Source organism: Amblyraja radiata, chromosome 37 (genome assembly GCF_010909765.2).
Source record: "Amblyraja radiata isolate CabotCenter1 chromosome 37, sAmbRad1.1.pri, whole genome shotgun sequence".
In the NCBI taxonomy this organism is placed as follows: Eukaryota; Metazoa; Chordata; class Chondrichthyes; order Rajiformes; family Rajidae; genus Amblyraja; species Amblyraja radiata.
Window position 1 is genome coordinate 3,575,832 of NC_045992.1, and position 25,134 is coordinate 3,600,965.

A 25,134-nucleotide genomic window follows, 5' to 3' on the forward strand; every position below is an offset into this window, starting at 1 on the left:
CATTCAAATGTTATCTCAAGATTTAAACCAGAGTATATTAATTTACATTTTTTTTTTGCTTTGCAGGTTATGAGGGAAAATGGCTCATCTGAGATTCTAAATAAACTATATGATACTGCCATGGATAAATTAGAAGGCTTAAAGAAAGACTATGATGCACTGAGAAAGCGGTACAATGAGAAGGTTGCCAACCACAACACTGACCTCAGCCGCTTGGAGCGGATCGACGAGGATAATCGACGATTTCAGAAACAGAATGAGATGCTCATGAAGCAAACAGATGCTGCTGTTGTGGAGAAAACATCTGTCCAGCAACAATATTTATCTACACTGAAAAGGTGAAGGGTTACCCTGACACACGGGTTATAATACGAATCTGGGATTGAACCCAATCGGATTGTTGAGAAGTCAGAGTTGTAGAACCGTTTTCTTTTAGTCACTTTCATAGTTACGTAACACAGAAATGGACCCATCACACCCCAGCCATGCTGACCATTGTACCTCTTAATACTAATCCCGTTTGCCCACATTGAGTCCAATACTTTTATGTCTTGGCTATTAATTCCTCTTAAATGTTATCTCAAGGGCCTGTCCCACTTTCACGACCTAATTCGCGACCTAGTCCGAGTTTGCCCTTGACTCGTACGCGCAGCGTGGTCGTCACGAGGTCGTAGGTAGGTCGTAGCAGGTCGTGATGCTAGTCGTTAGTACTTGTGGCATCAAGTAGGTCGGAGGCGTTTTTTCAACATGATGAAAAATGTCCACGAGTAAAAAAAGGTCATGAATTAGGTCGTGAATGTGGGACAGGCCCTTTATCTATCCCTTTGGCAATGCAGTCCAGATATCAGCCACTCTTTATGGGGGATTGTTCTTGGCTAAATACATTATTTAGTATTAATGTTGAACTTAACACAAAACAAGTCCTTTTGCCCGTCATGTCTATCCCAAGAGACATCTCTATAATGTTTTATGCAACTTATTAAACGTTAGCCTTTTAAGCTTTTGAAATATCTTCCACTTTATCTCTTATTCTATTAAATTTAGAATAGTCTGGCATTTCTAATAAATCTGCCAAAAGTTTTATGCCTCAGACACCATCCCTTTAATTTGCTAACATAATGCAAATCTCCAAAAGTGAAAATTAAACTATGTAACTGCGAAATGCAACACTATAGATTTTACACCAAATTTAACATTTGATATTTAATGTGTGGCAAGTGCTAAAGTGGGACTGATGTGTTCCAATCTTGTCCGCTGCTGCCTTTTCTATGCAGGTTTATTAAATGTTAGACTTTTAGTGAGGGAGAGAAATTTCCAGATAAGGCTAAAGCTGATTAGGCATCCATTAACCTTCTATATTGCAATTCAAATGTTGTTTGGAAAGACAGAATTTAAGCAGTTTTTAAAACTCCCCCATTTTCCCCTTCCCCCAGTTTAAATCTGATTATTATTCTTTGAATTCGAGAAACATAGCTTGAAAGCTATTCGCCATAACGACTATGTGTCATACCAAGTATATGAATGAGAATTGATTTTTGTTCAGGCAGTATAAAGACTTTTACTTTAAAACTGTCCAACATTAAATGTCTTCACGTAGTAATAATACTGTCAAGTTGGCTTTTGCAGAGTAATTGTAAAGAAGTATTTAAGTTTAAATAGCTAAATTACTCGGATTTTTGCTGAATCAACATTAATTGCAATTAATTTATAGATTTTTATATTGTTTCTAAAGATATGATTCAATACAGCATGAATTAAGTAAAGCAACAGTACAGAACAAAGAGCTCCAGAGGGAAATGGAACGATTGCAAACGGAGGTGACTAGATACAAGACGTTGCAGCTGAAAGCAATGAAGGATGCAGAGAAATACAAGGAAGAAAGGGATACAGTACTGAATGAATATCGACTGGTCATGAGCGAAAGAGACCAGGTGCATAAAGAGATTGATAAACTGCAGACGGAATTGGAGTTGGCACAGGGTCATCTGAAAAACACCTCTTCAGAGAGAAAAGTGGCCGGTGAAGAACTTGAAGCCCTTAGACAGGTGAGACCCAATAGTGCCTTTTACTGCTTTTCTAGTATTTTAGCACTGTGGAATCCCTTATCTCTGATCTCTCCGTTTTCCCATTGCCTACAAATTATTCACACGACTTTCTCTGAAAATTGTATTATGAACTTCAAAAGGGGACATGAGGTTCTGATAGGATTGGGTCCTCGCTGGTATCACTATTGCCAGCTAATTTATTATCACTAATAAATCTGCATCATTAGGACCAAACAAAATAGATCTCACAATGGAAGAGTTGAGTTTTTGAGTAACTAATGTCATTACTTGCTGGCAAGGGAGCACTAATACCTTTGTGATGTGTGCTCCTTGTAAAATGGAGAAAAGGGCATAATATATGGTCTTCCCAACAGTTTATATAAATGCAATGTTTAAAATTAAAACATTCTGTTACATATATGTTGCAGCCCTTATTTTCCAGAATTAAAATTGCTCCTGGGAGCAGAATGTGAGAGAGTGCTTTTCTCATGTTGATGAAAATGGTGACATCACTTGTGTTGCAACTAAATTTCAGGAGCTTCATTCTGCGTTGGTAGAGCGAGATCATGCTATCTGTGAGAGGAATGAACTGCTGGAGAAATACTGCCATGAAGTGAAGGACAAAGCAGAAGCTCAAAAGGAGCTTGATCAGGCTTGTAAAGATATTGAGACTGTGAAAGAAGAGAGAGATGTTGCTAGGAAAGAAAGAACAGAAGCTATCATCCAGAGAGATCAGTTGCTGCGGGAGTACTACCAGGCTCGACAGGTGAATTTTGCCCTTGTACAGAGTTGTTTTATGCACTGTCATGTATTGCAAATATCTCTTAATCCTGTGAGTGCTCCATTACATTTTGTACGATTTTTAAATGATAGGTTATTTGACATTTTCCTTTTTTCCCCACCATTGAAAAATTATTGATTCTGGATATGTTACAAGGTGATTAAAATTGGATTATTCCTTAAAGTAAAATTAACATTCTGATCCAGACCTGGAATGTTGGCTGTATCGCTCTCCACATCCTGGCCTAGGTAATGATATTTACTATCAACAGAACTCTGGAGATGTTGCTCAGTTTGGTCACCAGATACTAAATTTTCAAAAGGTGCTGTCCTCTCTGGACTAAATCTGAATTGTTGATGATTTAGATGTTTGTCCTCGGTACTTGAAATTATGAAAGTGCAATATCTACAAAAACACATCACACCTCCTGCCTTGGGTTTGGGAATACGAGTATCATTAATTGCTATGAAAATAACTTTGTTGTGCTGTGGAAGTACAAACGTGCACCATAAAAGCAAAAATGGTGAAATTTAGATTCCAAAAGCCGTAACAATTCTTACATTTCCAATTCTCAGTTTCCAGCATGGACTTAAATTGTTTTTACAACCAATGGTGTAATTTTTGGTTCTATGTTAGGACTTGACCCTTTTATTGAAAAGTTGTTGGTTCAGATTCAACATCAGAGATTTGAGCTCAAACTATCTCAGTTGAGATTCTAGTGCAGTACTGTGGGAATGGTACACCTATAAATACATTACCTAGGCATCAACACCTGGCTGCTTTTGGGACCGTGATGTGCAAAAGAAACAAACTAATTTGACAGATTATAGTGACTACTTGGATGATTACTGAAATTGTGAGTGGCACTGTTGATGTGGAGGTTTTCCTTGACAAGGAAACAAGTCAAATACAATGGGCACCAGGGTGGGCATCTCAAGTTGGAAGCTCTTAAGGCAGCTTATTAGCTCTTAAGGGAGATTTAGTTTTCAAATGTTTGCTTCATAAGTTTTTTGCAAGTGGGAATGCCAAACTTTGTAGAATTGACCATTTGCTTCTTCACTACAAAATATATGATGCACAGCAGAATCATTTCAAATCTTACACAAAATACCAGAAGGTATGCTGAAATGTAAAGCTCTCTACCTCCCTGTCACCCATTGCCAATGCATTTGTCAATTTGGATTTGTTTTGTTCGTGTGTGTATTGTGATGTCCTACTCCTTTATTGTGGAATTCCAGCTCGTTCCCAAGTAACTTTCACTGGGATTTCATACTTCACCCTGTCTTTACAGAACTTGTTTTCACTTCTTCCTTACATGAATCCAGATCTGTTTCCAGTAGCCTATTGGGCTTTATATTCAAAATCATTGCATAGAAATGTTTTTCTTGGTGATGCAGTTACCAATCATTTTAAATCTGATGCAAAAGCAGAAAATGTCAGAAACGCTCAACAATCCAGGCGGCATTTGTGAACAGAGATAAAGAGTTAACTTTTCAGATTGAAAACCCTTCATCAGATCTGAGCAAATGAGAAGACTAGTTGGTTATAAGTTGCAGAGAAAGTGGGAAAGTGATGGCTTTGATAAAAAGGAAAAATTCTTATGAAAAAGTCGAAGTTGCTGACATTTATGGTGCTTTCCTTCACTCCATACATGCTGTCTCACCCACTGAGTTTCTCCAGCATTTTTGTCTACCTTCGATTTTTCAGCATCAGCAGTTCATTCTTAAACATTCCCTTTGTCCTATCTATCTATCTCTCTCCGACCGTCTCTGCAAGTTAAAGATAAAATGTTTTCTCACCTCCCAATGCTAATGAAGGCTCTTCAGCCTGAAACATTTTTTTTTCCTTTCTGCAGATGTTGCCTGAGTGCAGTATTTTCTGTTATTTCGGAAATTTTGATTTTGCACCTAATATTGAGCTTTTATCCATCAGGAAACCTTTTCTTAGTATTTAAATCCTTGATAATTATAAATTTGTGCATATTTTTAATCAGCTCAAAAATTAACATTCCCAGCCCCTCCACTTTGTCATGCATTGTCATTCTTCATCCCTAGCTTTACACATTCCAGTGTCCTTTAAATACAATACAATACAATACCGTTTATTGTCATTTGAACCTCAAATGAAGTTCAAATGAAATTTGGTGTCTGCAGTCATACAACTAGAAAAAAAAAACAAGACACACAATTAACGCATTTTACACAAACATCCATCACAGTGAATCTCCTCCTCACTGCGATGGAAGGCAAAGTCATTGCCTCTCCCCTGTTTTCCATTCTTCTCCCGATGTTAAAGCCCCCGGTGGGCGATGGCAAGTCTCGCGGCCGTTAAGACCCCGCTCCGGGACATTTTCAACCCCGCAATTCGGGCGGGAGAAGTTGCCGTTGCGGGAGCTCTGAAAAGCGCTCTCCCACCAGATGTTCTTCCCAGAACTGTACAGGATACGAGGGCTTGGCCTTTATTTCATCCGGGATTTCAACATCTAAGGTCAATAGCTGAGGAGGACAGCTATTGAGGACAGGTATCATCTTTCTAATGAAGATAGACACAAAATGCTGGAGTAACTCAGCAGGACAGGCAGCATCTCTGGAGAGAAGGAATGGGTGACGTTTCGGGTCGAGACCCTTCTTCATACTGCTGTGTCCAGTATTTTGTGTCTTTCTTCGGTTTAAACCAGCATCTGCGGTTCCTTCCAATGTTGTTTTCCCATATGTCAAATCCTGTCACTTGTGTAATGCACTGGTTGAAAATAACAGCATCTTTTTTTTAGTTTTCAACTTTGCCTCTGTCTAGACAAGTGAATGTTTTTTTTTCCCTGGCACTAAGCGTTTTTTAAGTGTGTCTTGCTCGATCTCCGATGAGTGATGATAGCAAGTACTTTTATATCTTGGAATCCTTTCAGGAATGGTGATGTTAGGAAGAAGTTGTTGTGTCTGAACCTCCTTCATCTTCGTGGTGGGCTAAAAGAAATGCTAAAGTAAAAACAACTTTTTTTCAGCCGCTGCTTGCTTAAGTAACGCCTCAACTGTTGCAGGCATTCAGGTTTAAATAATTGTAAGCAAAAACCAATATTGTTGTGCAAGGCATGTTGGAATTTTACAAATGTACAACTATTAATTTACAATTCGGTCTTCATTAACACTAACCTGTATGCTCTATTTGATCCTCCTTGGATTATGAGGTCACTTGTAGAAGCAAGGAGCTGCAGATGCTGATTTACAAAAAAAAGACACAGTGCTGGAGTAATTCAGCGCATCAGGCAGCATCACTGGAAAACTTTGATAGGTGACATTTCGGGTCGGGACCTCTTTTTCAGTCAGTCTGAAATAGGGTCTCAACACGAAACATAATTGATCCTAGTTCTGTAGGGATGCTGCCTGACAGAACATGAGCAAGGGATGCTGCCTGACCCGCTGAATTACTCCCTGCATGTTTGTTTATTTTTTAATGAGAGCTCTTATTTTGCTTGTATCGTGAAGTGGCGCAGTTTGCAAGTGCAACATGTATTTAGACAGAAGCATTTTGCAGAGTTCTGTCATTACAGTTGTAAAATACTGGTGGTAATAGGCTTTTTTTTTCGCTCGTCTCCAAGGTTATTCAGTGAGTTGGAAAATTTTCCCACGGAATGACATATGATTTATATCAATATTCTTCAATTTATCTCGTCTTTTTCAGCAGCATTTTACTTCTGAAAAATGAGACATCTAAAGAGTACTAACTACATGTGGAGAACAAAATTATTAACTATATGATATTTCTATAAATTTAGAAATATAAGCTAGAAATCTAACTATAAACATTGTGGGTCTGGTTATTTTTCATAATCAATACAAATTCTAATTGACATCTTTGTTCCTTTTTTTATTACACCATCTACACATAAAGTTGTTTCTGTGCTGGAGCACTTAACACCCATTTCCAAACAAAAATATGAATCCCTGTTAGATCCCTGAAGTTGTGACAGACATCTGTTTAAATGTCAATCTGTTATTTTCTGTTTCTTGAGATAATTCCAAATAAGTTACAACATTAACCTCTGAAAAGCAGTCACTCCAGTTTTGCAAATCATTTAAATCAGCAATTTTTATTATAAAACAAAACCTTTGTTACTTCTAAATATTGTTTTGTGCAGAAATTGTCTTTTTAAGTGCATTTGTGTAATGATTTGTTTATGATAGAATTTAAATCACCAGTAAAATTTGCAAAGCAACACAAATTGTTTAGTGTTTGAATTTACAGAAACAAGACTCGGCGACATTGGACATGGAAAGGGCCGGTAAGGAAATCGAGATGCTACGGAAGCAGTGTGAGGCTATGTCCCAGGAACTAAAGGAAGGCATACAGGAGGCAGAAGTGGCTAAACGCAGGCGGGACTGGGCATTCCAAGAACGAGATAAAATAGTTGCAGAAAGAGAAAGCATACGGTAAGATGCTCACATAGTCCTTCAATGCCACACATTTATGCTGATTAAGCCTCAGTACTCAGTTCACGCCTTCCATTCATTCTAATGATAATAATACATCCTTGGCATAGTTTCCAGTGGCAATAGAAATAGAGAAGGTTGGAATTACTGAGTAGGTCAGGCATCAGCTTTGGAGAGGGGCACAGTCAATGTTTTAGGTCAATGACCCTTCTTGAAAATTGGGAGAGTGAGAAAGCAAATGTGCTTTAAGCTACAGAGAGCGAAAGGGTGAAAGGTAGAGACCGCCTGTCCTGGTGATAAAATTATTGTTACCGTCCGTCCATGCAAGTTGCAACTGTTGAAATCCGATATTAATTTCAACCATTAAAAAAAACAAGCCTTTCCTCTATGTATCAGAACTGAATATTTCTTAGCCAAGGTCACAGACCTGTGACAATAAACCCTGTTTTTCTCTCATCATGGATGCTAGCCGTTCAGTTGATTTTCACATGCTTCTTTTATTTCAGTTCAGAGTTCAAACATATTATTTTCCTCTGCAACTGTCCTAAGTTCATAATTTATAGGAGCAGAATTTGGCCATTCGGTTCAGCGAGTCTACTCCGCCATTCAATCATGTCTAATCTATCTTCCTCTCTCAACCAAGTTCTCCTGCCTTCTCCCCATAACCCCTGACCCACACTAATCAAGAATCTGTCAATCTCTGCCTGAAAAATAACCATTGACTTGGCCATCACAGCCGTCTGTGGCAGTGAATTCCACAAATTCACCACCCTCTGACTAAAGAAATTCTTCCTCATCTCCTTTCTAAAGGTCATCATCTTCTTCCATTTACACATCACTTGACAGGTCAGCTAGACTAATTAGATGACATCAAAAGTCTATATGGAAGCAGGGTTTTTGGCCCCGCCATTTAAAAAAAATCCAAGATAGCGTTCATTTTCTGCTTGTAAATTTCCAAAGTAAATTTTCCCGATCTAAATCATGTTACATTATGTTGGTCTGCATAATGCTAATGCTGTTCCTCAATTCATCACCTGTTATATTCCATTTGTGTTATGGAAACACGTGTTAGAGTAAAACTAAAGATAGACACAAAAAGCTGGAGTAACTCAGCGGGACAGGCAGCATCTCTGGAGAGAAGGAATGGGTGACATTTCGGGTCGAGACGGGTCGGGTCTAAAGGTCTCGACCGGAAACGTCACCCATTCCTTCTCTCCAGAGTTGCTGCCTGTCCCGCTGAGTTACTCCAGCTTTTTGTGTCTATCTTCGGTTTAAACCAGCATCTGCAGTTCCTTCCTACACTTTAACATTGTAAGTCTTGTTTTCCCGAAGTTTCTCGAGGGTTGTTTCCCTAAACTCACTTCCTTTTCTGTTCCTGCAACGTGCTGTATCAGAGCTGTAATATTTGGATGATTTTGTAATTGCTTATTGATTGTGCCACCATCCAGATTTTGCTATCTTCAGATGCTTCATCATAGTGGCATTGACTCACAATAATGCCTCTGGTCCTGCAGATCCTTAATTGCGGTTTTGAGTATTATCCCAAAATATTATCGAAAAAATAATAGAATGATATTAAAATGAGTTACTGCACCAGTCTTTGACACCAGCCAGTTTAAAAAAAAAAGTGTTATTCACAAGACTTGCAAGTAAATCCTCCACTCCAAGGGTTGCTTGTTCCTGTGTTATGGAAAATGTTTTGTATTCTTCAGCTTTGGTTTTGTTCAATCAGAATGAGTATATATTTTTGTATTGTTGTAGAACATTATGTGATAATTTGCGACGGGAAAGAGATAGAGCTGTGAGTGATCTGGCCGAAGCTCTTCGTGATCTCGATGACATGATGAAACAAAAGAATGATGCTGTTCGTGAACTTAAGGAACTGAAGTAAGTAGTAACGTCTGCACATTGAAATGTGGTTTGATCGCTGCAAATCTATTCCATTGAAGCACATTTCTCAAATTAACTTTTTTGATGGAGAAGGGAAAACATGGAAGATGGCATTTTGTAAAGCTCACCTATCAAAAGGGTTTTAAATGTTTATTTTCTTGCCTTCTAGAGGTGGGGAAGTAGATACAATAATTGCATTTAAGAGGCTTCTAGGGAGGTACATAGGTGTGCGGGGAATGTAGAGATATGGATTATGTGTAGACAGAACTTGGGATCATGTACAGCATGGATATTGTGGGCTGAAGGCTGGTTTCTGTGCTCCATTCTTAAAGTAATATTCTGTAAAATGCACCAGCTTCCTCTCAGCTATTTTGTAGTTACTTTCGTATTCATATAACCATCATCTGAGAGTTATGAAGTATGCATCTGTTTGCTTGTCCAGTAGAGATAATGTACTGATGGACCAGCTTTGCAAATCGATAATGAAAACTTTAACACTTGACATGTTGGGTGCACAGCTGTGGGCAAATGATTGTTGGACATGCTGCTACTTTCGTAGTTAATGCACAAATATATGTATCTGCTGTTTCAAATAAAGTATACCATAATTTAAATTGGAATTGCTCTTTGTATCAACTTGGGAGTATTGCCTTTTAATATTACTATTTTTTGAGAAATGCCCAATGTTTTCAGAAAATCTTTTCTGGTTAATTTCAGAAAAGTTTATATTCTGTATAATTTATTTTTCGCCGATAGTAATCTTTTAAAGGAATCTAGTATTGTAAAATAAATAACTTCAAGGTAAAGTGCATGTCAGTTTTAAAAGTGTTGCAGATTAGCAGCTTCCATTAGCGTGGAACTGTTAGAGTTGTGATTTATTGAAATAAATCATTTTAAAACTTGGCCTACCTCAAGGTAGCAGCTATTCCTAATGGATGAAGATCATTATTTTAAGCCTCCAAGCTTTCTGTGCAACTCTTAATAACATATAGTCGGATTTCAACATCAGTTATGCTCATTGTCATTTATTTGAATCGGTGGCAATTTATACTAATCGTTTAGTTAAATCCATATTTAATTCAGCTTTAACTTGAAATTGCTGCTACCATTATCAGTTTGAATAGAAGCAATTCTGGGTTTTTTACACACAGTCAAACACGGAAGTCCCGAACTTATAAGCTCATATATCCTAGGAGCAGAATTAGGCCATTCAGCCCATCGAGTCTACTCCACCATTCAATCATGGCTGTTCTATCTTTTCCTCTCAACTCCATTCGCCTGCTTTCTCCCCATAACCCTTGACACCCTTAATAATCAATAACCTAGAATAATGGGAGCTACGAATCAACAAAATCATTTGATAAATGTTACGTTTTTCTGTCATTAATATTACTGAACCCTAACCGTTCTTGCCATGTAATTTATACATTGCCAAGCAATATTTTTTTAAGTACTGTTTTGGCCAGTTCTAAGTGGGAGAAATTATAATAATTTCACATACTTCAAATGAAGAATCCTGCAATCCATAAACATAGAAGCACACAAACAGAAATTGCATGTTTTTGGCCAGTCTGAGGTCAGTGGCAGGTATTTGAGTGATGAGGGGAGCTAATTTATTGGATTTAATTTGATACAAAATTAATCTGAATCTTAAAGTAGATTTTCTAATTTTTCTCGCTCGTTCAAGGGAAAAGATGGAAACCCAGTTGGAGAAAGAGGCACGGATTCGACAACTGATGGCTCACAACTCCCACGATTCAGCTATTGACACGGATTCCCTCGAATGGGAGACCGAAGTGGTCGAATTTCCAAAAGATAGGGTACGTTTCTAAACTTCAGAAAAATTATTTTGCAGGGCCAGGTGTGCAGATGTAGCGTGGCTGAGAGCCTCGGCAAGTACGGCCAGAGAGGGGAGAGAATACCCCTGAAAGTGTTTAAGGACATTGTCATAGGGAGGGTGGGAAGAGAGGAGATAGGCAGGCAGGGAGGAAGGATGTGCATGTGTGTAAAATTCTTATTGATACGCCATAATGTTGTGCACCTCACTATAAGTATTGTGTAACAGAATTAATGTCACTTAAAATTTTCTTGCATTGATGCTTTTTCAATTTTATATGTTTTCCTGTTTTTCTGTGCAGAAGTATTTTTATTTTACATAAGCTCTGCTTTTGTTAAGGGTTGCTCTGTAAAATTACATCATTAGGGAATAGTAAGTAAGGTGTTAATTTAATTAATTTGACTTTTGCTTCAAAGGCTTTTTGTCAATGTGTCCCTCATGTTGAACACTAGTGAATCACAGGCTGAGACAGATAACTGAAATGCAGTCTGCTGACACTAAAGCTACAGTGAGCCAGTGGTGAAGGCAGTGAATATGTAGAGTGATGCATAGGGCACTACTAATCAAGCAAGTTGCTTTGAGCAGAATGGTGTCCTTCTGAGCAGATGTCATTGGAGCTCCACTAATTCAGACAAGAGGAGGTTGTTTATATAGATACATAGAAAATAGGTGCAGGAGTAGGCCATTCGGCCCTTCGAGCCTGCACCGCCATTCAATATGATCATGGCTGATCATCCAACTCAGTATCCTGTACCTGCCTTCTCTCCATACCCCCTGATCCCTTTAGCCACAAGGGCCACATCTAACTCCCTCTTTCATCTTACTCTTTACATTCCTTGCAGAATAATTGTGGAAATTGATCATTAGCCACTTGCCCCATATCTCTTCCAAACTCAGTGTTTATGCATCTGGTTTGGTTTGGTTTAGCAATACAGCAAGGAAGCAGACCCTTCGGCCCACCGACTCTGTGCTGATCATCGATCGCCCATTCATACTAGTTCTACGTTATTCCACTTTCTCATCCACTCCCTACAAATTAGGGGTGATTTTGTAGAAGCCGATTAACGTACAAACCCGTAAGTCTTTGTGATCTGGGAGGAAACTGGAGCGCCAGGATGTCATGGAGAACGTGCAAACTCCACACAGACAGCACTCGGTCGTAATCGTACCCGCTTCTCTGGCACCATGAGACAGCAGCTCTACCAGTTGCACCATTAGGTTTCTGGGATGTGCACTACATTACAAATAAGGGATGTTTTGTGTGCCATGATGAGTCTTTTTGCCCTAAAATGTATACTGCTGTAAAAATATCAATGTGCGGAATACTTTTTTTTCTAACGTAGGATGACATGGATTTGAACGCACTGGGCTTCGATGTAGCAGGAGGAGCTGATGAACCTTATCTACCTGGAGACTCTGGCATATTTGTTATTAAGGTTGATAAAGGAAGTATTGCAGATGGAAGGTTAAGGTACAGCCAGCTAATTTTTTCGATCAATTCCTTCACAAATAAAATACAATTTTGAGTAAAAATGTTATTTCTTTTTTCATGACGGAAAGTGGTGTAATATACTTTTATGACTTTGTTAAGTATATATTTTTATTTCTGTTTTAGGGTGAATGATTGCTTGCTCAGAATAAATGATGTAGATCTTACCAACAAAGACAGAAAACATGTAATTAAAGCAGTACTGAATGGTGGAGGGGTCATTAATGTGCTTGTTCGAAGAAGAAAGTCCTTGGGAGGTAGAGCTATCACTCCAGTTCATATCAGCCTTGTGGGTCACAAAGGTAATTTAACTTTTCCTGTGTCCAAAGCAGTTTTGTCCTTTAGGAAATGCAGATTTGACACCACAACACGTGTTCACGTTCATAATAAATAAAGCCGATGAAATTATTTTTTTTAATACTAGTTTAGTTTAGAGATACAGCTCGGAAATAGGCCCTTCGGCCCTCCGAGTCCATGCCGACCAGCGATCTCCGCACATTAACACTTATCCTACGCACACCGGGGGCAATCTACATTTGCACCAAGCAAATTAACCTACAAAACCTGTACGTCTTTGGAGTGCGGGAAGAAACCGAAGATCTCAGAGAAAACCCATGCTGGTCACAGGAAGAACATACAAACTCCATACAGATAAGCACCCGCAGTCAGGATCAAACCCGGGTCTCTGGTGCTGTAAGGCAGCAACTCTACCTCTGTCACTGTGCTGCCCCTAGTTAAGAAAGACTACTAGACTTGTAGGCAGTGCTCCTTTTCTGCAATTGTCTGATTTTTGAATCCCTGATGACTCTTATTCACACTTTGTTTCATGCTGCTGCTTTCTTCCATTTGAAGTATTACTTGGCAATTTGGGAAGGGCTCTTTTGAGTGCTGGATATTTCTGGTCAGTGTACCTGTAACCTTGCCTAGAACATGTGTAGGAATGTAATTCCAATTAAGGAATTGAAGGGAACATTGTCATATTTTCTGAGCTCTAAAAGGTACCATATAAATCTACCGACTGGCCCTCAAAAGCTAAAGCTTGAGATGTTTGAAATATATAAGCACTTAGCTGCCTTAATAAGTGAAACGTAACAGCATGTTGTCATGTTTAATGTGTAAAAGTTTATTTTGATGTTTGAATGAAAGATGTTTAACCAGCCCATGCTAATCATATGTATTTTTCTTTGCAGACATTGGAATCAGTTTGGAGACAGGAGTATATGTAGCTACCGTTTCCCCTGGCAGCTCTGCTGCTCGAGAAGGATCGCTAACAGTGGGAGACAGACTCATTACAGTCAGTAATCTGAATTTACAAACTTTGAATGTCAGAACTGCAGTGCACTATGGCAGAAGTAGGGGCATGTTCACTTCACTTATTTCACACAATTTCCAATCTCAGTAACGCTGCTATGAAGGTTAGACGTACCTCTAAATTAGGGTAAGGCAGGTTGACACATTGAGCAATTGTTTGGGGGCAGAATTAGGCCATTTGGCTGCTTAAGCCACCAGTACCTGCACAGATTCTTAGAGTTGTACAGCATGCAAACTGGCCCTTTGGCCCAACTTGTCCATGCCACACAAGATGCTATCCTATTTGCCCATGGCCCATGTGTTTGGATATCATTTATGTTCTGAAAACATTAGGTCAGAATAGAGGCAGACAGTAAATTGATAATGTTAAGATCAGTGTTAGAGCTGTATAGTTGTAAGGCCTTTTGGGGATTGCAGCATTTAAGTATGTAAAAATTATGGAAAAGTCTTTGGAAAGGTACTCTCATCTTGAGGAAATTCAACCAATTAAAGGTAAAGATGGGTCTGATGTACATAAGATCACCATCGTGTACAATGCAGTAATTAAATTCTCAATATTTTAGTGTACCAAGTGAGATTTTGGATACTGTGCAAAGGTTGTCTTTTGTACGTAATAGTTGCTGTTTTCATAAACTAGATTTTCTCTTTCACAGATAAATGGTATTGCACTAGAAAACAAGTCACTGACAGAATGTGAAGCTTTGTTACGAAACTGCAGGGATTCTGTCAGTCTTTCACTAATGAAGGTATGGTTCACACAAAATGGTTCAGTTCCACAAAAATATATCAGACTGGTCCAAAAAGCACTTTGAAATAGTTGTTTTCTTTGAAAGTTTCTCCTTAAAAACGGTCTTGCATTGCATAGGTTTCCTATCTATCTCTCCCCTTCCTATCCCCTTCATTCTCCTACCTCTATTTGTCCCTATTTTACACTTGATTCCTGCAGTCTTCTTCTTCATTCCTGCCCCTATCTCCTCCAGGCTGTTCTCATTCTCCCAGTGAGGTCAACTCCCTGTGATCATATTCATCATCTTTATTAAAAAATGGTGAGTATCCTTCCCCCTGCACTCCAGCTAAGATACTCTAGTGTTCCCGTGTATTCTTTAAAGCGATGGGCCATTGTTAAAGCAATAGGCCAGCATTGGCCTTTGAGACTGTGCGGACTCAAGCACCCAAAGACACAAGAGGATGGTCCTACAGCATCATGTAAGTGGAAGAGGGAACATGCATATCTGTTTATAATGTAACTTCCTGGGAGGGTAAATCTGCAAATACTGTTAGTTTAGTTAGGTTTAGTTTAGAGAATATGTGGGGAATTTGAGAAAATGATAAATCGATCCTTGGCAGATTTTTCATTGTAATATATAGAACGCATTGTTGAGTGACATAATATAATTTTAGGCAAACCCTTACGATTTGGAATATCGTTTCATCGGCAGGAGATGCTTGATGGGATGGGAGGTGGGGAACTACTGGTGATGTTGGTCGTCAATGATCTCCCATTATATAGGTTCTTGGTGCCATCCCATCCAATTCTTCTCTTCTATTTTGAGCTGATATGGGCTAGGATTTCTCAGGAGTTAGTAGTGTCCTGTTGACAAGAGGACATTGCTGTTCAACCGGGCAGGTTGTGGAAGATTTCCAGGCATAAGATGCAAGGCCCATTCTCTCATGCGCTTCACTGACAGCATAATGTTCTGGATAGTTGATGTCCTTGTAGCCACGCACAGGCATAGAATGATTGCATGAAAGTAGAATAATGTCCATTGGTGACTTTTTCATTAAATTATAAGAAATTCTGTAACATTGCATCTTTGTTGAATTGTTTATATATTGTGACTGAAGTGTACTCCCTCACCACTGTTTCTGCCTTTGCTCCAGCTTGTAATTGTTTAATGTAGAATAATGAAAGATTATCTAGAATTCCCGCAAGTCAATTGCAAATATACTATGTATTTGTGTGAAGGCTACTTTGGGTGCCCCAGCTGTTCAGTTCTTCGTTTGGAGCCCGTTAAAGTAATTAACTTAATTCTCTGTGATTCCAGTTTTAAAACCTTTCAAACTGCCTTGGGGAGATATTGCAAGTCAAAGCGAGATGTCTGAAAAGTGGATCTCTTGGCATTCCTACAGAATCATTTTTTAAATCTGAACCCTTTTCAAATAAATTATTTTTTTAATACCGTTATATCTCTTTTCCAGCTTATCTACAATCCATTGCCTAATTTTAAGACCTAGCCATCTTGTTGAGCTTCATTCTCTATAACTCGTTTTCACCTTTGCCACAGCTAACAATGGCCTTCTTACTTTATCATTGTTACTTGTTTACATATCTTTCATTCATTTGTTCTCTTTCTCTCTATATCTCCATCTATATCTCTTATTTATCTTTCCCCTGACAGTCTAAAGAAGGGTCTCGCCCCGAAATGTCACCTATCTGTCTTCTCCAGAGATGCTGTCTGACCCAAGAGTCACTCCAGCCTTTTACCTAATGTCAACCTAATTTTAGAATGTTGTTTAGTCTGAGGAAGGGCCCTGACACAAAATATTGACTGCCCTTTATTTGCACAAATGCTGCCTGACCCGCTGAGATCTTCCAGCACTTGGCAGTTTCTTGTGTCAACATTTTTAAATGTTATTCACCAGTTATAGCAGGTCGCATTGGTTTATGGATTGTGGATGGTCACCCAATGATCACATGACTGAATGGTGGTGCTGGCTCGAAGGGCCGAATGGCCTATTCCTGCACCTATTGTCTATTGTCTATCTATTGTAAATTGTGCTAACACCAATATGCCCACAGCAGTGATGTTGGATTTTGAAGGTGGATGGGATTGGGGTTTGTACCAAAAATTAAGAAAAGTAGGTATCTGCATCCTCACTAAACTAATGTTTTACATGTACAAATATCTTGGTTAAATTTGGTAGAAATTGGATTCATAGCACCAGTTTTCATAATTTTTCTGAAGATAGGTAAATAGATACTTAAAACAGGTCTTGGTTGAGCAACACGGTGCATTACTCAAATTAAGCACTAATGTTTTGTCGTTCCTTTGAAGGTGGTTCCTCAGAGTTCATCTTGGAGTGGGCAGAATATACTTGAAACACTAAAGGAGTCTGAGAAATCTGGTAACTGTCGGGTTCAAGAGTCGGACGTACAGGTTCCTAATGCGCGAAACTTGAAACACAATAGCTCAACGCAGACTGACATTTTCATTACAGATTCGAACATTCTTGATGACAAAAGCGATAGAGCTGATCACAAAGATGGCTGTTATTATGATCGCAAACAGCTGTCCAGCCGTTCTTTGCAGCCTAATACATACAGGACAGCTGAGCATAGTTGCTGCAACTATCCAGACCTTAAAGTTAATCCTCTCAGCTCAGAGATTTTTTCTGATAGAGGCTACGGGATTGCGGAGCATGAGAAAAGGTGCTTCACCTTTGACTCAACAGTGGCAGATTGTGTTGTGGGAGAGACTGAAGTTGAAAAGGGGCATAGTCCCAAGCACAATGGTGGCACCTGGCCAAAAACAATGGTGGATGTTTCACCTGAACCTGGGAAACTCTCCATATTCAAAATGCCAAAACAGAGGAAGCCAGTCTTTGATCCAGATACTTTCAAAAGGCCACAGACTCCTCCAAAGATGGATTATCTCTCCCCAATGCAAAAGCAGACACATTCTTCACAGTCCTCGAAGAGTGAATCTGGTTCAACGCCTCCCACACCTCCAAAGAGGAGTGATTCATTTAAATTTAAACACAAGCAGCAAACCAGCTCGGCTTCAGATTCTGCAACAACTAGTGGGTCACCTCCGACCAGTCCCGCTGCCCCTCAGTCACCTGCTGCCCTTGGAGTAAAACAGGACACCAAGCATGAAGTCCATGATAGAAATGTGGGCCATTATCACCCAACAACATACTTAGAAGGAAGTGCTTTACTATTAAGGACTTCCTCCGAGGAGGAAGGTCATCAACGCGTTGAGGAGGTACAACCTGTCAGCAGACGTCGACCAAAATCTGCTCCTGCTTTAAGACCCAGCAAACTTGCTCCTTTAACCGTTTCTGGACTGTCCCCTCAGGTAATTTGTAAATTACATCAATTATTATTGTAGTGTCATTATGTTGGTATAAATCTTATAAACATGGGAGCAATTACAGATAATTACGTGATCTTCGCTTCAATGCTTATCTGAGTCGATTGCACATTGACGTTTGATGGTGGGGGAGCGATGGGGTATGGAGATCGTGCTTCGGAAGTAGCATTTCTGTATATTTACAGCTGCTTGTAACTATTTAGCCCTCACTTTTTGAGAGAATGTGCTGATCATCAAAAAACAGAAAAATGCCAACTAGAATGACTGACATACTTTTTGAAATGAATTGGATGGAACACAGTCAGTGGACATGAGACTCTTTAGGTCTTACGGTATGTTGATTGGTAACATTCATCAGATGAGTCAATGTTAACACCCACGAATTGGTGAAACAGACTCATCTCCAATTAAAACAGTAACTTCTCTTGTCCTGATGGGGTGGGGGTGCATTTGACTCTAAAGTCTGATTACTTGAAGGGTCTCAGTCCTCGCTGCTGCCAGTTGCCTTGCGAAAATAGACCGAAGGCAACGGATTTCATGCATCATAGAGTTGTACAGCGTTTGGCCTAACTTGCCCATGCCCGTCAACACGCCCCATCTACATTAATCTTCACTATCTACGCCTGTCTGTCCAAATGTATATATATATCTTATTGCTCAGAATATTGGCCAGTAACTTGGCTCCCACAGATGTTAGGCTCACTGGTCTGCAGTTCCCAGGCTTGTCCTTGTGTGTGGAAAATAATGAACGACATTATGATAATTAGTTCTTGGCTTTCAAATTGGATTAGGTAATTTGATTCTCTCTAGTGTTATGAGAGAGGGGAATTTGTGTCTCTAACTAATTGGAGGGTATAAAAAAATGTTTACCTGGAGTGAAAAAATAAATAAATAGACTCACCCATTTGGATTTGTGGCAAGACTGCAAGGTCTACTGAAGAGTTGGAAATGGTTCTATTATTGTATATTCCAAGATGGGCAGTTCTTTATATACAAACAAAATTGCATGAGAAGGATATTGAGAAGTTATAATGGAAATGATGTAAGGAGTGCAATTGATTTTCATTATCCCAACCTCTAGTGTATTGGGAACTTAAGGGGCCTGGGAAACAGGAAGAAATTCCATGCACAATTACCCTAGACTCTTCTTGCATGGTTGTTGAGAAGCAAATTCATCAACACATGTAGGTTTCTTTATTAGCAACATAAAAGTGATGTGGCAGTCTGAAATGCAACACAGAAAAGAGTCGGCGCAGCGGTAGAGTTGCTGCCTGACAGCGCCAGAGACCCAGGTTCGATCTTGACTACGGGTGCTTGTCTGTACAGAGTTTGTATGTTCTCCCCGTGACCTGCGTGGGTTTACTCCGAGATTTTCAGTTTCCTCCCACATTCCAAAGACGTACATGTTTGTCGGTTAATTGGCATGGTATAAATGTTAATTGCCTCCAGAGATGTTGCCTGTCCCGCTGAGTTACTCCAGATTTTTGTGTCTATCTTAAATTGTCCCTGGTGGGTGTAGGATAGTGTTGGTGTGCGGGGATCGCTGGTCGGCGCGGACTCTGTGGGCGAAGGGCCTGTTTCTGTACCTGCAAACTAAACTAAAAACTAATAACTAATTACAGGTACTTAAAGGGTATGAAAGGCATGTTCAGAAAATAATTTGGAAATGCTTTATTTTTTTATGATTGACAGAAGACTATTAATGATTTGAAGGCAAATATTTATTATATTCACAGGAGAGTGTTGACCCTCATTTGCTGTATGAGAGTCGCACATCTAGCTCCCCAGTTCCCAGGTACAATTCAAGTGAAGAACGTCTATCTGCGGAGCCACAAGAATGGCACCGTTACGCACCGAAACGCGCACACAGGCAGAGTGCTGGCTACACATCAACAACATATAATTCAGGTTCAGGTTAGTTCACAAAAAAACATCATCTTGAAATATTTGTTGCTTTAGTAAGAAACACATTTGCAATCCTTTTATCATTTTGAAGCGGTGATCGGATGCATTTCTTTCTTGAAGCATTATTAGAAAAGTGTAGTTTAACTTTTTGGAAAAAGACTCAAGTACACAGGCATAAGAGTTAACCCTGTTCCTATGAATCATTGGTTAAGTGTCAGTTGAACTATTGCCTGGGATTTTGCAGTCAGTGTGAGCTTCCATACTCGACTCATATCTATGATATGATGTTAGCATGAATCCATGTTGATCTCCTGAGGCTATCATGCTGCTCAAGGCAGCATCCTTTCCTACATTGTGAGGCCCTGGGTGATGAAAGGACCTTCCAGGAATTAATGATGTGGATCGAGAGGGAAGAGATTGAGGGAATTAGCCCTACCTGCAAACGATGAGTTGAGTAGCATCGTTGATAACTGGCTGGGCTTAACTAACATTTTCTGAATGTTCAAACATGCAAACATTTATTTTCAGTTAAGTGATTTTTAAAACACATTAGGCTTGTTTAAATGAAACCCAAACTAAAGCGGTCGTGTTGCTTTAAATAAAAATGGAAAGAAAATTAGATGCATTTTCCTTGCTTTGTAGCAGTTCCTCGCCACTCAAATGAATGGAATTATGAGGAGCGTAGATAAGGTGAATGGTCACAGAGGTCTGGGGAGAGATGGGTCAGGTGCAGGCAAGTGGGACTGGCTGTGTGAAGCAACTTCATCAGCATTGTTGGGTTGGGGGAAGGATCTGTTTCTGAGCTGAATAGCTCAATAACTTTGTGACAGGTTCCATGCAGAATTGCTGGGGACTTACTGTGCTCTTCCGCAGGAGTCTGGGGTTGTGGGGAGAAGGCAGGAGAATGGGGTTGACAGACAGATAGATAGGTCATGATTGAATGGCGGAGTAGACGATGGGCCAAATGTCCTAACTCTGCTCTTATCACTTATGAACTATGAACTTATGAGCCAATGGGTAGCATGACCTCAAGGGACCGTCTGGAATAAGCTAGTGACCATGCCAACAATTTCAGAACCTCTCTTCGATGAAAGAATTGCAAACAGTGGCATTTGTGCAGGGAAATGCTGGCATTTAAGTGAAGGATAGATACCAGAATGTTACAGAAGATGAGGAGTTTCTGATATAGAGAGGCTATTATTGTTCTCCTTTAGTATGTGTGACCATTTAAATTAATTTTCCCTCTTTTAAATGCAGGCAGTGCACAGAGGAGCTTTGTACCTTGTCCAGCGGTGACAGCCGTTCTGCGAAATCCAAATGTTCCTTTCTTCACTGTGCGCAGTCGCATGGTCCACAGCACCAACTACCCCTCCATGGCGAGTCAGATGTGCTATCCACATCCACAACATAGGTATTAATCAACCAACACACTTGGTTAGCTAATTCCAGTCCAAATTCCCTTCCTCTGCTGAGCCAACTAGTGGTCTTTGACAACTTACAAAAATATAAATGAATAAAATGCTGTCATGGTCTACTTGCTGCACCTAATGTGTATACATATATGCTTGCAATATGTCCAGAGAGACCTGTTACTAGGCCTATGCACATACCAGTGATAAACCAGATAATCATTTGTAAATTTGAGTTTGATTTGATGTAATTGGCTGGAAACCGATATTAATCATTGTATTCTGACCCTGTTGAGAAGCTTATGCCGTTTTTTCTGCACATCTGTTGCAGTGAAAACAACAAAGTCAATTATTTCTATTATATTTTTTATATAATTCTATTATTTTTATTTTTTTATTACATTTATGAAATTATATTCAGTTAGTTTATAAGTCACTGTTAAATTACTTACATGTTGTTATTGTTCCAGGCAATTTTGTTTTAAATACAAAATTATAGTTTCCTTCATATGAAAATTCTGATTTTGATATTGTTCATTGGGTCAGAAACATCCTTCGATTGTTTATGGTTTGTTTTTGTCCGGTTTAATGTAGAACAAGGAACCATTCGCCAACTGAAAGCTTTCCTAGTTCTCCACGGACTCGGCATAGACCTCAGAGTGCAATTTGCTTCCCAGAATCCATGCATACCTTTGAAGGGTTTAGGTAAGATTACATCCTTCTGAAAGACATCATTTTTACACCTGTACCCGACATTGAAAAATTCAAATACATGATGTATGTTATGGAACTGCTTTAAATTGATGCCATGGTAACAAGCATTGAAAATGGTTCTCCTGTAAAGCAGGGCTTTTCATATCCTGCAGTGACAAAGAGCTAATTAAGTATCTTTGAATTCTTGTCATTGTGCCTTTAGCGGCTTTTTTTCCAGGAGGTATGGGGGAGGCAGATCCAAAGAGTACATTTTTGAAGGTAGATAATTGCAGCTTTGAAGGGACATTACTTGAATGTTTTTTGCAATATACACTACAATGGAGGCTCTGAAGGAAGATTGCCTGGCCAGTGATATATTGAGGATGCCTGCAAGAGCTTTTTTATGGACTAGATATGCTTGTCAATGGAACTGAAAGTAGCAGATTGTGTCAACTTTGAAGAAATATAATGAACTGTGAAGGAATAGAATAAATGAAGAAATAGAATAATGGTTGTTTAATTTCAACAGGGCAGTTTAATGCATTTATTGTTAATTATTATTTCTGCATTTCTTTAAGAGCTCTCCTTTAATGCACTATTTTATTCAATATATATTTTTTTAAATTGAGTATGACAGTCTAAAATGTTTTGTGTAGCCCACAGCATCATGCACATCACAGCCTGGATCTGACCGGCCCAGACCACAACCATTCAAGTGATTTGTCCAAGTCTTCCAGAAGCATAACACCACACGGAACACAATCTCTGCCAGCCAGTGCACGTATAGGTAATTCCTCACTTCTGCACTTTTGATCTTGTTTTAGATCTGCCTGATTTCTTTGCAAAGGAATGTTCACTGTACCTTTTGTTTTTTCAGCTGGTTCATCAAGCAGCCTAGCTTTTGCTCCCAGTAAAAGTGGAAGAATTCGAATCCCTTCCAACACAAGGTATCCCCGATTGACTACAGGCTCTGACAGAGGTAATATTCTGCACTACTCATTAGAGGATCACAAATTGTTATTCTTCCTGCATTTTTCCCTATATCCCCACAGCACAGAAAGGAGGCATTTAGAAATAAGGTGCATGTGTTACCTTGAGCATGTCGTAAGCATCATCAGTTGAAGGGTTTGTAGTGGAAAAATATAATAATAATAATAATAATAATAATAATATATTTTATTGTCATTGCACATAAGCACAACGAGATTTGGTATGCAGCTTCCATCCGATGTCATAACTTAAATAACTAATAACATTTAGATTTAGATTTAGATACCCCGAGAACATGGTTTGTAAAAACAACAGTAAAATAGTCAAAACAGTTCAAACAGACTAAAGTGCAGATGTGTCTGTGCGACGTGACCATCCGAGGGAGACAGTCCATGGGGGGTGGGGGGCACTCAGCAGGGCCGGCATATTGCAGTGACGATTTATAATAAGCCACTTTTTGTTTCTTGGGAAATTTGCTATTTGAATTATTTGCTACTTGAATTATATGTCAGCAGTTCTCAATGTGTGTAAACTCTCGTAACGGCTGAGAAGTTACTTTAATGGTAGACAAAAATGCTGGAGAAACTCAGCGGGTGCGAGTCTGAAGAAGGGTTTCGGCCCGAAACGTTGCCTATTTCCTTCGCTTCATAGATGCTGCCGCACCCGCTGAGTTTCTCCAGCATTTTTGTCTACCTTCGATTTTCCAGCATCTGCAGTTCCTTCTTGAACAAAGTTACTTTAATAATAGTTCACATATAACTGGTATCTTGCTCATATTTTTACAGCATCCCAGGAGATGGATTCCAGTTGAGATTCTGTTAGCCAAATTCCATTTGATTTTTAATAGTTTTATTCATATCTGTACCAGAATAATTAATATCGGCTGCTTTTTATTAGTATGACTGTATGGCAAATCAAATTCCTCGTATGTTGCAAAACATACTTGGCTAATAAAGTATGATTATGATTATGAGAAGTAAGAGACAAATTTTCATGCACACTGCATAAAAAAGTTGAGCTATTGTGGGTAGATTATTTTAGGTATTTGTAGTATGTTTTTGTTGTCAACTGTAAAAACAGTTATTTTTGAGAGGATATATTTCTAGACAAGGAACCGTAAATGCTGATTTTCCACAAAGGACAGAAAGTGCTTGAGTAACATAGCTGGTCGGGCAGCATATCTGGAGGACATGGTGCCTAGATGCAGGAAGATTATGCTAGATGCAGGAAGATTATTCCCGATGTTGGGGAAGTCCAGAACAAGGGGTCACAGTTTAAGGTTAAGGGGGAAATCTTTTAGGACCGAGATGAGAAAATCATTTTTTACACAGAGAGTGGAATTCTCTGCAACAGAAGGTAGTTGAGACCAGTTCATTGGCTATATTTAAGAGGGAGTTAGATGTGGCCCTTGTGGCTAAAGGGATCAGGGGGTATGGAGAGAAGGCAGGTACAGGATACTGAGTTGGATGATCAGCCATAATCATATTGAATGGCGGTGCAGGCTCGAAGGGCCGAATGGCCTATGCCTATTCCTGCACCTATTTTCTATGTTTCTATGGATAAGCGAGGTTTCAGGTCGGGACACTTCTTCAGACAGATTGTAGTGGGGGGGGGGGGGGGGGGGGGGGAGAGAGAGAAAGCTGGAAGGGAGCTGGGGGTAAAGTTTGATACATTGCCAGACTTTGTCCTATCTCTCTTAGCTTTCTCTCTCTTCCTCCCTCCCTGACTACAATCAGTCTGAAGAAATCCTGACCTAAAAGGTCGCCTATCCATGTTCTCTTGAGTTGCCAGCTGACCTACTGGGTGAGGTCAGCACTATCCACTTAGTTACTCATTTTGTTCCTTGTTTGGTTTCGGTCTGGGCATGAAAACTGAACCAAGGCACTAGTCAGGCTTTTTAGTGGCGAATAAATTTGCCCCTCTGACAGGAGAACAATGCACTGTCAGTGAGTAAATTTAGAAATCTTATTCACTTAAATCACATATTTGAACTCCACAAGTTGTAAATGTTTGTAAATGCCAGTATGTAAAAGGAATGAGACAATTTTGCGAGTATTTTATAATCGTTTTGGTTTCCAATTAAATGCAAAGCTCCACTTGCCCTTTCTTTTTATGTACATTATGATGTTGCTGTGGTAACTGTCTGGTTAGTTGGCTGTTAGCACACTGAAAACCTCGCCCATTGACTTGCAGGTTTGCAGGTCAGGCTGTGATTTCAATTGGCATTTTGCTGGTTGTTTGGTGCTTTCTAGATTTCGTTTTTGAA

The 25,134-nt window shown here is 39.4% G+C and overlaps 1 protein-coding gene across 8 annotated transcripts in view; it reads left to right on the top strand.

Moving 5' to 3' along the window:
* The window catches only part of dlg5 (discs large MAGUK scaffold protein 5), a 105,788-nt gene that overhangs the window by 51,567 nt on the left and 29,087 nt on the right, over positions 1 to 25,134 (top strand). For 2 of the 8 annotated variants that reach the window (XM_033012728.1, XM_033012726.1), the window contains exons 7-22: positions 67 to 338; positions 1,733 to 2,045; positions 2,581 to 2,811; positions 7,066 to 7,250; positions 9,012 to 9,137; positions 10,828 to 10,960; positions 12,321 to 12,448; positions 12,593 to 12,768; positions 13,657 to 13,760; positions 14,431 to 14,523; positions 16,834 to 17,856; positions 19,608 to 19,785; positions 21,034 to 21,187; positions 21,780 to 21,890; positions 22,535 to 22,665; positions 22,756 to 22,857. In XM_033012728.1, coding sequence (XP_032868619.1) covers positions 67 to 338; positions 1,733 to 2,045; positions 2,581 to 2,811; positions 7,066 to 7,250; positions 9,012 to 9,137; positions 10,828 to 10,960; positions 12,321 to 12,448; positions 12,593 to 12,768; positions 13,657 to 13,760; positions 14,431 to 14,523; positions 16,834 to 17,856; positions 19,608 to 19,785; positions 21,034 to 21,187; positions 21,780 to 21,890; positions 22,535 to 22,665; positions 22,756 to 22,857 — 3,460 coding nt within the window. Of the gene's footprint in view, positions 1 to 66; positions 339 to 1,732; positions 2,046 to 2,580; positions 2,812 to 7,050; positions 7,251 to 9,011; positions 9,138 to 10,827; positions 10,961 to 12,320; positions 12,449 to 12,592; positions 12,769 to 13,656; positions 13,761 to 14,430; positions 14,524 to 16,833; positions 17,857 to 19,607; positions 19,786 to 21,033; positions 21,188 to 21,779; positions 21,891 to 22,534; positions 22,666 to 22,755; positions 22,858 to 25,134 lie in introns of all 8 variants that reach the window. The other 6 variants (XM_033012725.1, XM_033012727.1, XM_033012731.1 and 3 more) reach the window with 4 other exon arrangements.